The sequence below is a fragment of the Mya arenaria genome, chromosome 5 (assembly GCF_026914265.1).
Source record: "Mya arenaria isolate MELC-2E11 chromosome 5, ASM2691426v1".
Lineage (NCBI taxonomy): Eukaryota > Metazoa > Mollusca > Bivalvia > Myida > Myidae > Mya > Mya arenaria.
In genome coordinates, this window is record NC_069126.1 from 17,608,090 (window position 1) to 17,623,121 (window position 15,032).

At 36.7% G+C, this 15,032-nt stretch overlaps 1 protein-coding gene across 1 annotated transcript; it reads left to right on the forward strand.

Annotated features, from left to right (window-relative positions):
* Positions 1–1,871: 1,871 nt before the first annotated feature.
* On the forward strand, positions 1,872–4,436 carry LOC128235485 (putative nuclease HARBI1). Its single transcript, XM_052950301.1, has 3 exons — positions 1,872–2,213; positions 3,384–4,087; positions 4,322–4,436. The coding sequence occupies exons 1-3, from the start codon at positions 1,872–1,874 to the stop codon at positions 4,434–4,436; spliced, it is 1,161 nt and encodes a 386-aa protein (XP_052806261.1).
* Positions 4,437–15,032: the final 10,596 nt, after the last annotated feature.

Below are 15,032 nucleotides of genomic sequence, written 5' to 3' on the forward strand. Positions count from 1 at the left end.
ATGTTTACCTTTTGTCAACTTGCTTGGGATGTAGTCCGCAAAGGAATCGGTATGGCTTCGATAAAAACAAATGCAAGATAACATGTCTGTACCCATGACTGTGTACATTGATTGCGTATTGGGTATTTGACGCACAGAGATATTGAAAAAGCAACAACAGAAAACCTTTGATTCCCAGGAGCAGATCCAGGATTGACGTTAGAAGGGGCGCATCTTAAGGGCGCAACCTTTTGGCATGCGCCCCTCAATCAAAACCGAAAGTACGTGCCATAAACTGTTTGCATGAGGATTTGGGGTTACTCCATGAAGAATAAGTGTAATTTGTATACGGGAAAGGTGCATTATAAGCGTATTTTATTAACCTGTTTACCGATAATGACAAATAAGTAAAATTGGACGATTAACAGGGGGCGCGCGCCGGATGCGCCCCTCTAAATCCGCTGGTGATTCCCTTAGTAGATTTACCAGCTCTCTAACATAACTTTTACGATTTCTTTCTATAGTCCAATAACCAACTAAAACTACTACACACACAAATAAAAGATACATATTATTTACAAAAATCCACAACAACAAAACGAGTTCACTTAAACGGTGATAAACAAACTTGTACATCCTAAACAAGGCTAAAGAATAACATATAGATCATTTTTACATGAGTCTACACTATATATTTTAAACAAACGGAATTTAAAGCAATGACATATGTAACATTGATAATTTAATTATGTCAAGTTTAGACCTTCCTTAGCATAATTGAACTGAACAGAAATGTAACACAATCTAATCTGTATTGTTATGATCTAACATTACTATGCACTGACTATGAAGTCAATGATGCATTGAATGTGCATGTATAAATATATGCGGTATAGGGTTAGTCATAGACATGATTTAACGTAAATGCCATATTAACAAAATGCTAGTCTTTGTTCAAAAACAGATCACTGAAATTTATAATTTGTAAAACATAAAGCAAGTGATTAAGGCTTACCCTACGCAATCACAAAGCTACTCAGGAAAACTACAAACGTCCCTGTTTTATAGCCGGTGAAGCTTTGTCTGTGTAGTTGCTACATGTTCAATGTTCATGTATTTTAAACCCTGGCGATGTCCAGAATACGATCGTGTACAGTTTACCCGATACGCAACGGTTTACATATCGGCCAGTAACCGCAACAGTCATTTGTACGTATTGCACGTGTACGCTCTACATGCCATCCATATGTTGATTCAGTTCATGTCGTACCAATCATGCGATAGGGGCTATTTCTTTAATTTTTCACTGTTTTCGATATGCCACGGCTTTCCGAAAACGAGCGAAATCAGGCAATTGGGATGCTTGCGGGTGTGATGTCCGCCAGGGTAGTCGCGCCTCGGTTCGGGTGCTGTCGGAAGACGATTAATCGTCTTGCATCCCGGTACCAGCAGACTGGGGCTGTTCACGACCGGCAGCGACCTGGTAGGCCTCGTGTTATGACGGCTAGAGCAGATCGTTTCATTACGTTGATGCACTAACGTCAACGTCAATTGGCAGCCACATTTACTGCTAGGCAATACGGTGTCTCAGGGCAGACCATTCGCAACCGGTTGCGTCGTAACGCCCAATCAATCAGGGCACGCCGCCCGTACACTGGTCAGATAATGACCCAACGTCACCGTGCTGCCAGGCTGTTATGGGCGCGACGTCATCTGATTTGGAGAAGGGCTGACTGGAACCGAGTTTTGTTCACCGATGAATCTCGGTTCACAGTTAGTCATGCTGACGGAAGATTACGGGTAACAGGCGTAAAAATGAAAGATTCGCCGATTGTTGCATTGTTGAGAAGAACAGGTTTGGGGGAGGGAGCGTAATGGTCTGAGGTGGGATCATGGGAAACCGGACGACAGATTTGGTTGTTGTACAGGGCAACATTATTGCACAGCGTTATGTTGTAGACGTGCTAAATGCATATGCCTTACCATCTATTCGTCAGCATGGTCCTGGTTTAACATTGATGCATGACAATGCCCGCCCTCATGTAGATAGGGTCACCACTCAATTCTTGCAGCAAAACAATGTCAACGTCATGCCATGGCCCGCGGTTTCCCCGGATCTCAACCCCATTGAGCACATATGGGATCAGCTGGGCCGCAAAGCACGAGCTAACCATCAGATTGACAATGTTCGCGATCTTACACGGGCGTTACAACAGGAATGGAGGAACGCACTTGTATTGCGTTACGTTACGTCGATGCGGCGTAGGATCATTGCATGCATTCATGCAAATGGTGGCCACATGTAAATGTAAAGGTCGAACAAATATCTCGCCTAAAAACACATGCTAGACTTGTAAAAACCATGGAATTATTACAGTATTATTCGTCTGATTTGTCATTCTTTGGTGTTGATTGATTCGCTACCAACAGCAAAATTAATGCATATTACATTAGCGAACGCCTTAACTACATCATATAATTGCGCGATATTCCGGAAATGTTTTCATTTCAACCGTTTCACATTTCTTCAATGGGTATTTTTTATGTCATGTCGATAACCATTTTCTTATGTGGCATTTGATGATTAATAACATGAAAGATATTCGTTTACCACCTTAGACACATGTTAATAAACAATTATGTCAATTTATTTGTTTGACTGTGTGTTATGTTCAACTGTCAACTGTCAGTGATAAAATAGTTAAAGCAGTCAGACATGTTTAGAATTCGAAAGGAGAATGTTACCTCGAATTATAATCATAACATGCAAACAAATCATTATCTGGATGTAATTGAGATTGGATTCCAATTTGAAGTGCGTGATTTAAAGAGGGTCTTGTTTTGTGTTGTTAATATCACAATCCAATTCTTGTCATATGTTACCCCCTTCAATATCTTCTGGTTCTCCAAAGTTTAATCTCAGAACAGGAAGAAACAATGTTGAAAATATTACTGAAATAAAGTCAACTGTAAGTAATGATAGTGAAAATATCAATGATTGGATTCATAAGAATACATCTCTTATAAATTAAAAGGAAACCATTCATGTGAACTGAGATAGCATATATATTTACTATAAAAAATAGAATCATAATCCATGTATTGTCATGTTGCCCCATCAAATTTCATCAAAGCTTTGTAAAGAAATCTTTAAAATTGTGTAAAGAAAAGATTTGACAAGTCAATGTATTGAAAGTTATTTCTATGGTAATTTTATGAATGTTAATACTTCTCATAAAAATGTGCAGCTGCAACCAGGTCATATGAGTACTTCTTTACTAAAAAGCTACAAGTAAGTTTAATGCAAACTATCGGCCAAAATTGATAATTTTTCAAAGTATTTGTCATGATGTTATCTTTTAATTCAAATGATGATTAAATAACATGTCAGACTATTATTTCAGATCATGGATCGTGCCCCGAATCTTGATACTCTACTGGAAATGGATATTATAAATAGATACAGATTTGACAGAGCTGGAATCAATTATTTAACACAGCTGATCGGGGCTAACATTTCACCTAAAGCAGCCAGAAATAACGCCTTATATCCTGAACAAAAAATCTTGATTAAATTACGATATTTAGCAACTGGCTTGATACAGTTAAATGATGCGGACATACATGGCGTCAGTCAGCCAACAGTGTCACGTGTGTTGACTGAAGTTATTAATGCTCTGTCATCACCTGCGTTGATAAGGCAATTTATTAAGTTTCCAGGTAGTGTTGAAGAATTCAGACAGAATGCTGTGCAAATGCAGGGGATTGCAAGGTTTCCGAAAGTCATTGGGGCCATAGACGGAACCCATATTAACATTGCCTCACCCAATCAACATGAAGAAATTTATGTAAACAGAAAAGGAAAACATAGTATAAATGTTCAAGTTGTTTTTGACGGATGGTACACTATAATTGATGTTGTTGCACGCTGGCCTGGATCCGTGCATGACAGAAGAGTTTTACGAGAAAGCTCATTAAACAACCTTTTTGAGAATGGCCACATGCCACACGGTTTCCATCTGCTTTGGGACAGCGGCTATCCAGCCAAAAGGTGGCTGCTTACCCCTTTCCTAGCTCCGCAAACCCAGGCCGAACAAGCCTATAACAGGTATGATTCAAAATTAATTTAACTCTGCATAATCTAAAATGCATAGCCCTACATGTATTGATCTTGTTACATTGTGGTTGAGGAAATTTCAAACAAATTAAATTGAGAGCCCAAATTATTATATTCTGTTGTCTTATCTGCTGGATGTAATTGGAATCAAAAAAAAGATTGATGCAACTTTTAGATAAACATTACATTAGCACCTCAATGTTTGTTGTTGAATATTTATTACAGGAGCCACAAAGTCACTCGAGCTTTGGTTGAGAGAGGGATAGGTCAGTTGAAGAGGAGATTTGGCATTCTTCATAGGGAAGCAATCCTCCAGTTAAAGTGTGCAGGTGAATTATAATATAAGATGAACAATTTAAGACTAACATAATTTATTTGAAATTTAACTTCAAATTAAACTATCACAATAATAATATGTTACAGAATATAGAATACAATTACATTAAATAATTAATTGTAACTCTTAGTACTTTACTCATGTACAGCAATGAATTATAACAGCAACAAGATTTTTTATGAATGTTAATTCAATACGGAATTCAATATTGTTGGTTAAGTTGTGTAGAGTTTCAGTTAACATTCATAATAAATTTTGTATTAAGATTCAAACGGTCACGCAGGTGATACTATACACATCAAAGGAGGAAAGGAATTGCACTTAAAAATCATGAAGCTAATTTCTTAAAATTCTTATGTTTGTTATAAATCATATATATATATATATACGAGATTTATATATATTATACATGTATAAATTCTATTTAAAAGGCTAGTCATTGCTTGTTGTGTTTTGCACAACATTTGCAAGCAGCGAGCCATTCCCATGGCAGCTATAGCAGACAACAATGATGGTGAAAATGGTGATGATGGCAGGGTGCAGCCTCAAGCTAACAATCTTATTGGGCTAAGATACAGAGACCACTTTGTTTCAACATTATACTTTGGTAAAATAATTTTATTTCAACATTAACATTACCAAGTATGCTTTAGCATCTTTTGTCATGTTATGGCAATGTTTATAAAATGTATTCTTTTGTTAAAAGTAATAGTAAATAAAGTATCAATGGCACATTCAATAATGTATTTAAGAATTTGTTTTCAACTCAAAATACTATTGAACAAAATACCAATTCTGCTCATGAATACTTATTCTTATGGCTTTTTCGGTTGAATATATAACCCACATGGGGAAAGGCAAATATATTTTTCAGTAAATGTTCGCGGGTGTCTTTTTGCTAATTTGGACCCCAATAGGGTAAATTTGATTCTGTAGGGGAGTGGTATTACATGTAGTTTAAAGTGCTTTCCCCCATATAAGTTAAAAATGGATATCCCTTGAGTATAATGTACATAGACTTATCAAATTTGGAGCCTTACTCTTGAAACATAACTTTAGGTATGGGTAAAACACTGTTGTGCAGAACACAAGTTGCATAATTTCTGAAATGCCATCAATGAACAACAAGGTGGATTACCAAATACTCGGTACCTGCAAGTTAACAGTAGTTTTAATCAAAGACTTTAAAGAGTACCAACATACATAACTATGTTCTATAATAAATGTGTACTTAAATGTGCTGATAATTGGCAACAAACATATATCGGATATTAAGAATGTAGTTAGAGGTCCTTTACTGTAATCTCTTTCCAAATTTAACCTGTCAATGCCACACGATTTAACTTAAATATTTGTAACTTTAATGAAATTTGGCATCAGCACTCAATGTGAATATTGATCTTTATTGTTCTTTTTTTAATTGCTTTGCTAAAATAGCCACTTCTTATTCTAATTTTCTATTTTGCAGCTGCCTGATTGCTTTACACTCCTGACAGCAACATTGATTGCATGATGTTGAGGTTGTGAACAATTTGGAAGTCGTGCAAGCCTCAGGTCTTGAAAGATGAAACGTGGCAGGAACCTCCTCTGTCTCCAACACGGGCTGATATGTCCTGAAATTACAAACTCTAATTCTAAAATGTGGTATCAATGTTTTGCAAATCTTGCAAAAAAGTCACTATGCTGACTTGTTTAGAATGTGAGAGTCATTTTCCCAACTTGATCATACCCGAGAATGTATGTGATATATTTTGGAATTGAACCTGGTACCAAATTGGGACTTTCCAGACTTTGGGAAAAATACAAAGTTATGTTTGAATGGAAAGTATAATATAAAATATACCTTTTTCTACCTTTTTATGCATTTAATCTAAAATGGCTACCGGGTAGTCTTATAAAGATGTTGTTATCTTTTTTAAGCAATTCATTGCTGTATTCACTGGAAATCTTATTAATTATTTTGGAAAATATAATTTTATGGGGATTTTTTGGCAAGAGGAAACAGCTCTAAGGCAGTAAATTGCACCAAAAATCAATGAATGTGTGCTATGTTTTACTTAAGTCCTTAGATATTTACATGTACATGTCGGTATACATCTGAAATCATTTTTTGTGTTCATGTTATTTTATATCAATGTGCAGTGTAGTGTTATCTCACCCTGTTATATATAAATGTCTTAGTGATATGAATGTCTTAGTGATATCAATGTCTTTGTGATATGATTGTCTGAGTGATGTAAGTCATATAATTGTCTAAGTGATATGATATTATTGTCTTAGTGATAAGAATGTGGTGGTGATATGGATGTGTTAGTGATGTGAATCTGACAGTGATATGAATGTCTTATTCATATAAATGTCTTAGTGATATGATTGTCTCAGTCATGTGAATGTGTAAGTTAATGGCAATGTGTGAATATTTTAAAGTTAAAAGTGTTTTGGTTGAATTCAGATGTTATTGTTATGAATGTTTAAAAGATATGGATATGTTAGTAATAGCTAAGAATACTTTTTATAACAAAGATGACATCAACAGCTTGACGAAAATGTTATACAACAAGTGACTGTGAGAGATACTTACGTGTAATCATTTACAAACTGATATACAGGCTGTGAATTGAGACCAACATCTGATCTGCTTCGGCTGAAAAATAAAGATTATAATGATTATTGTTTATTTGAGAAAATTCAAACATCAACTCATTTCTGTATATGGTAGGATAACATAAGCCTTATAAAATATCATTTTCCACCATCTAATCAGTACACTTATGTTCACCTATTGACCCATTTGGTTATTTATTTCAATGACAATATAGCAAGGTGAAGTTCATTGGCATTATGCATTATTGTTGAAGATCTCAAATTTGGTTTGTAAGATATTCCATCTATTGATACCTTTCCTGTATACATGTTGAATCAAATTCTTCTGATCCACCGATTCCATCCATGGCACAGCCATCCCTGCCAATAACATCAATGCCAGCATTTGTCAATTCTGACAAGGAGGCTGTATTTTGGCCATTTCCTGAAGAAAATAATGTTTTGCTTCCATTAATTTTTGATAAATTATTTGTGACTTTTGTACAGTATTGTCATTTCTATTTTTAATAACTGTGTGTATATAATATGAATATCACCAAGTGTGATGGAAATAAAGACAAGTTGAGAGTTGAGTTGAGTCATTACATTTCATTTCAATTAATTCTTAATGTAATCAAGAGTTCATAAACAAAATATTTATGTACATAATTAGTATGTGAAAGTGTCAAAATTCACTATTTAAATTTATTAATATGTCTAAAAAAGGGAATCAGTATGCAGTTATAATATTACAATTACTTTTGAAACTGCAAGTATAGTTGTGATCCTAATTGATTACCTTATTTAATAAATAACATTAATTGATTTAACTTTTTATTTAATTTCAGAAATATATGTAAGATGAGAAACATATGAACCTGTCAGCTGAAACTGTCTTTTGTAGTCCATGAACTCAGGGCAGTGGACTAGGGTCAAGTTGTCCCACTTCTTAGTTAGAAGGTCTACAGTTCTATGTATTCCTGTAGATTGGACATTGAAGCTTCTCTCAAAAGTCTCCCACATTTTTCATTTCGTCTCTGAGGTGATTCCTTAAGGACAATTTGTTTTTAAAAAAAAGAATATACGGTACATGCATGATTTTTCATAATTTTTCATTATTAATTATCAATAAATCCAAATGTCATGAATCCATAACTGGGGGAGAAGGAGGAAGTTTCAGGAGCATAAAATAATTGCATGGTTATCTATTTTTCATTTACAAATAATATTGACACAGAAATTATTTTAAAATGCCTATAATTTCCGGGCAACAGTGTTTGTGTGTGTTGGGTTTAGGGAGGGGGGTGTGGGGTCGCACGGGAAAACCTGCAACTGGATTACTACAACTAGGCAAAATTTTTGTTCCAAATAAATGATTTGCATATATAATAAATCTATCGTTCTCTTTTATTTATAATATGTTCAAAGTAAAATGAATATCAATGGGAAAGCGAGATATTGGTTATGAATGATCATTTTTTTCTTCATTTCAAGGATAATTTTATCTTTAGTTTTCAATTACTTGGCAAATAACAAGATGTACTTACTTGAAGTATAGCCTTTCTTATATAAGGCGTGTTTTGACATGCCGTGGCAACTCTCCTCCCCCATGAGCTTGCAAATTAACAAAAATTCTTTTTTTGAAAAGCTTAGATTTCTCTTTTTCTCGTTATTCGCGGCCATCTTTGTTTACATCGTCTGCATAACTTCTACAACGTCCGCGCATTTTTGTTACTATTTTTAACGCTGGGAAACTACAGAATATCTATATTTAGAACCGCGTGCTTGGTGACGAATATGAGAGTGGTTCTAAGACTTAGATTTCGATCTTAGTTCACATTTTCAATCTAAGGACCGATTTAAGATTTCAAATTAAGATAAGGATGAGAAAATCTCAGATAGGTATTGAATACATACCATTCATGCGATAGGGGCTATTCTTAAAATTAAAATTTTTCTTTATTTTTTCACTGTTTTCGATATGCCACGGCTTTCCGAAAACGAGCGAAATCAGGCAATTGGGATGCTTGCGGGTTGGATGTCCGCCAGGGTAGTCGCGCCTCGGTTCGGGTGCTGTCGGAAGACGATTAATCGTCTTGCATCCCGGTACCAGCAGACTGGGGCTGTTCACGACCGGCAGCGACCTGGTAGGCCTCGTGTACCGACGGCTAGAGCAGATCGTTTCATTACGTTGATGCACTAACGTCAACGTCAATTGGCAGCCACATTCACTGCTAGGCAAAACGGTGTCTCAGGGCAGACCATTCGCAACCGGTTGCGTCGTAACGCCCAACCAATCAGGGCACGCCGCCCGTACACTGGTCAGATAATGACCCAACGTCACCGTGCTGCCAGGCTGTTATGGGCGCGACGTCATCTGATTTGGAGAAGGGCTGACTGGAACCGAGTTTTGTTCACCGATGAATCTCAGTTCACAGTTAGTCATGCTGACGGAAGATTACGGGTATATATACGGGTATATATACGTAAAAATGAAAGATTCGCCGATTGTTGCATTGTTGAGAAGAGCAGGTTTGGGGGAGGGAGCGTGATGGTCTGGGGTGGGATCATAGGAAACCGGACGACATATTTGGTTGTTGTACAGGGCAACATTATTGCACAGCGTTATGTTGCAGACGTGCTAAATGATTATGCCTTACCATTTATTTGTCAGCATGGTCCTGGTGTAACATTGATGCATGACAATGCCCGCCCTCATGTAGCCAGGGTCACCACTCAATTCTTGCAGCAAAACAAAGTCAACATCATGCCATGGCCCGCGGTTTCCCCGGATCTAAACCCCATAGAGCACATATGGGATCAGCTGGGCCGCAAAGCACGAGCTAACCATCAGATTGACAATGTTCGCGATCATACACGGGCGTTACAACAGGAATGGAGGAACGCACTGGTATTGCGTTACGTTACGTCGATGCGGCGTAGGATCATTGCATGCATTCATGCAAATGGTGGCCACACTCGGTAATAACGAGATTTACTGGATGTGCCACATTTCTTATTGAAATTCCATCTCTAAACATTCAATAACACCTTTCTGAGGTTTTGGATTTTTGATTTTAACCCCTACCTCTCTTGACCGGTTATCTCTCGAAAAGTTAACAAGATAGTCAGATGTTATTAATTGGTTTTGATACAGAAATGAATGAACTTGTTTTTCTATTTTGATTCATAAAAGTAACCCTTTTGGTTTTCAATAAATTTCGATATAGTGTTTGTTCGAGTTCGGTTGTTAGTTTCTTTATCATCAAAATAAAGCGATGCACGTTGACCGAGATGTCGCGTATTATTGCAAACAATTACAAGCACATTCGGTAATAGATAGCTCACTCCCTTCGATTCACGCTCTTGAGAAACCAAATAGGTCAGTACTGAAATAAAATCACACATCTGCAAAGTGGTTATGTTTAAAAACACGTTATCACGTATTGTTAAATTTTATTGGTTAAACAGTTAACATGATAAGTAACCCAAACGTGTATTAAAGAATGGTATACTGATGCATGTGACGTATGTCTATGTTGTCCTGTGACGTTTTGTGCCTCCCGTCATTTAAAACCTAGGGCTTTACCTAACTCCTCGTCAGAGTTTTGGTTCAGTACTTCAATTCTGGGTTTGCCCCTTCTGTTTTCATTCCATTATTATATTAATTAATATTATCTGTAAAATCAATAGTCAACAAAAAACCTATTTATCGCTTAAAAATGAAAGAAAAAAGAAACACAATAAATAATAATCGTTTACATGACTATCGTTCTCTAACGATGCATCGTTTGCACTACAAATGCCCGTATTAGTTGAACGTTCCTCCTCTGTTGTGTTGCCAGCTTGACCTTGACCAAAATCTTGCTCCGTTCCTTCAACATTTCCTTAATTAACCTTTTCTTCGATGTTTACAGGTTACACTTACATATGTGGTGTTTGTTCTAACGAGACACCTTTGTTATCACCTGCTATCCTTCGTTTTATCTTCCTTTGATGGCATCATTAAAAGTCTTAGTATAGTCCGAAATTCAAACGGGATTCTGTAAAAGTAACTCACTTATATTGAATATCTGAAATTATATGTGTTTGGACAATTAACAACTAGCCAGCTACTGATATGAGCTATCGTAACGTATAGCCTACACATACCTCTTTACACATATACACTCTTAGGGCCAGTTTTATTAAAAACTTCGTACGAACTAGATCTGATCTACGATTTACTCTTCAAAAGAAGGAAGAAACAGACGAAAATGTAAACAAACCGTAGATGTGATAAACTTAAAAATATCGCAATCAATTGTTTGATCCGCTATTCGAAAAATCATAGAAGTTATTCACTATTTAATTTAATAATTATAGTGGGTGGATGTTTTGTGATGCCGTATAAAGTAAGGTGTAAAATCAAGGGTATTATTGTGACTAGAAGTGCATAAAGTGGATTATAAAGACTTGTTTTGGCGATGACAATACTTATTATGGTGTGTGGAGACGTGGAACTCAATCAGAGACCTACACCAGGGCCTGCCCCAGGGTCACAGCGGGCTACTCGACAGAGTACACGCTCGTTCGCATCCATAGCCGGTAGCCAGGATTATGACCTCATTCCGCCGAGGGGTCGGGGTTAGGATCCAGCGTGCAAGGCCCGTCAGGCCAAGGCGGGAAATGATAATGAGGATATTATGTCTTTCTTACGTACCATGAAAACAGGGGTGAGAAGTGATGATTTAATGTCTATAAACAGTAATATCGACAATATAAATAGCACTATCAGTAATCTACAGAAGGAAAATGAATTCCTGAAAACGGAAAATTTAGAAATGAAATCAAGTTTGAAGAACTTGACAATAACAGTTGATAACGTTGAAGGGGCCTCACGTAGGAATAATCTACGTTTTATTGGTATTGATGGCGAAATGAATAAAAATTGGGAAACGAGCGAAATCAGAATCAGAAACTTTATCAAGAATGATTTATCATTGTCTAAGCTAGAAAATGCTGAGATTGAAAGGGCTCATAGGATCAAAGGGAAGAATAGAAATAAGTGCAGTATTATTGTGAAGTTCGGAAAGTACACGGATAAATATATCGTTTTGAACAAGGCCAGAACTTTACTCAACCGAGATTCTAGATACGCTGTGCACGAGGACTATACAGAACGTGTAATGCGCCATAGGCGAGAACTTTCAAAACGTTTGGTTGCTGAGCGCAATGATGGGCGGCTCGCAAGGCTAAGCTTCGATAAATTGATCGTTGTTGACAGCGTGTATAAATATGACGAGGGAAGTAAGCAATTAGTGCGCATCGGCGCTGCTCGTTGACGGCCGGTAAACCGGACTCCAGATACACGACCGTTTAATATTAGAGGCGACGAGCCACGATACCATAATGGGAGTCGAACTTCGCGGGACGACGATAAATCATCGGATGAAACCACTCTTAGTGCCATCGGGTGTGGAAGAATTGACTAGGGACGCGGCCGAAGCCCAGTGACAACAAATGACGATACAAACTTGTCTATTTGTACATGGAATATATGTGGATTACATAAATATACCAATAACCATGAAATCCATAAATATTTACAAAGCTTTGACATAATGTGTTTAGTTGAACAAGGAGTAATTTTAAAAGTGAATTTGATGTTTTTTTGCACAATTTTTATCACTTTGACCTTATCAGAACAAATCAATCTAATTGTTTTCGAAATAATGGGGACGTTAGTGTTTTTGTTAAATCGGGCTAAGTTGAATACAAGCGATACAAGCTTGCACAAGAGCTGCACCTGATGTGATCAAGTGCTGAGAGCTGTAATCATAATCAAGCGCTAACAGCTTCGCCTGATGCGGTCCAGCGCTAAGAGCTACGTTGGATGTGAATCCTGGCTAACAGCTGCGAATAAAGATAAAAAAGCCCGCTATCGGATCCTGCTACAGACGGGGATACCTTTATTTACTGTGTGTCTTTTTGCCTTGGTTATCGTTATTTCTTGAAAATTCATATTAATTTTACGCACGAACGAATGAATCAAACCACGACAATAGCCGAACAACCGTTTAATTATGCGATGAATTGAAAACAGATCACGAATGTAGGTGTGCATATGTATTATTTTAAAATGTGACAGTAGTATAAGGTGACCTTGATGATGCACAAATATGCTTGAAAATTGTTATTATTCCTCTGAAGTGTCATCAAAATCCCTTTAGCAGTTTTGAGATTTCTCGCGGACAAATTTTGTAATAACATTATTCAATACGGCGACAAGTCTGCAAATTCGAATGTTTACCGAACACATTTCTATATAAAGTTATTCGTAAATCGCACCTGTAACAAGGAAGATGACTCCATGCTATCATGTCACTGAGATTACGTGTAGACAAGGATAGCCACATGTACTATATATAAGTATTAGTGCTCCGTGAACAAGTAACCGAGAAGAGCATGCTGATGTTTCTGCACTTCTTGACTTGTATCATTCCTGTAATGTTTTATCAAAATAGTTTTGGAGTTTTCTTGCAGATAAACATACATACAAAAATGGTCAAAACAATAAGAATTTGACTCCGTCCCCTAAAAAGGTAGATATAATAATCACCGTTAAATGTGTATTATTATTTTGTTCAAAACACTGGTATAATAAACCTAGTTTGTAACGAGCACACATAGACACAGAAAAATGCGTAGCCCACACGGCAACTCATACAGATTACCATATTAAACCTAATCTCAATGAACATTCATGCACTGGACGGATGTTCAACTAGTTGCAAGCAAATAACAGTATCTTATTTCAGGAATCAATTGCGGGGTTTATGTCATTATCGGGGTATGAACGCAATTGGGTTGGTCAATGTGTGTGGAGTCCGAAGGACTCCACGCGTACTTTGACCAACCCAATTGCGTTCATATCCCCGATAATGACATCAACCCCGCATTTCATTCCTTATATTTACACCAATAGTTCATTATTTCATTCAAGAGTTGTTAAAAAACTACTTCATTTCATTTAAGAAAACCTTTTATGAATCCCTTCTTACAGATTCTGTAAATAGAACGACCCGACCATAACCGGAAACATTTTTTTCAAATGACGTCACAATAACGCGGGAAAAGATCAACCACTTGAAATCACTTTCAAACGTAAAAATTGAAACACTTCTGGCACCAATATATTTAAAATATAATAAACTAACACTTTCTAAAATGTTGATCTATATTTTACGGGACCTGCTGACACAATACAACCAATAACAAGATCAATAGCTTTCATGTATATTGTTATGCTATGAATTACGATCCGAACATATCCGAAGATGTTGCGTTCGATGAACGCAATTGCCGAAAGACAGTTCATTTTAGAATGGAAGTTGAGGTGTAAATATTTCAGTATGAGGACTGCGGTAAACGGGCTCATTTTTTTCTTTGGCTTTTTTACAAATAGTTTGATACAATACATATTCAGTGAGACAAGTGGTGGGTTGCTCCGGCTGAACGTTAAGGCATGCTTGTTTTAAGTCTCGAACTCATGTTCCACTGACCGTTCTTATCAAGCTATACCGATGAGTGTGTGGGCCTGGTTGTATTTGCAAGTGTGTGTATCTCGTTCAGTATCGTTTGGACCCTCAAAACATAGTTTATTACTGAATGTTTTAATGCTGAGCTTGCCCCAGTAGTCTACATTGCATTATGAAATAATGAGACGGACAATTACTTGCATTAGTTTAATTTACATATGATGTCATTGCCAAGTGATGTGCACACAATGTGAATGTAGCCACGATTTTAATTATAAATTAGTTTATAAATAAGTATTGTGATATAAACAATTAATCAAAGATAATATGTTAGAAAATGTATACTCATATCATGTGTTTTAACATTGAGTCTTGCGACTCTAACCAGGCTGAGGAGCTTGTCCATGTATTTCCAAGTTACCCGTTGTGCTATCGTATGAACGCTTTGAATTGTGTCAAATTTAGTCTATTACGGCTTTGATAAAATATCAGTTAG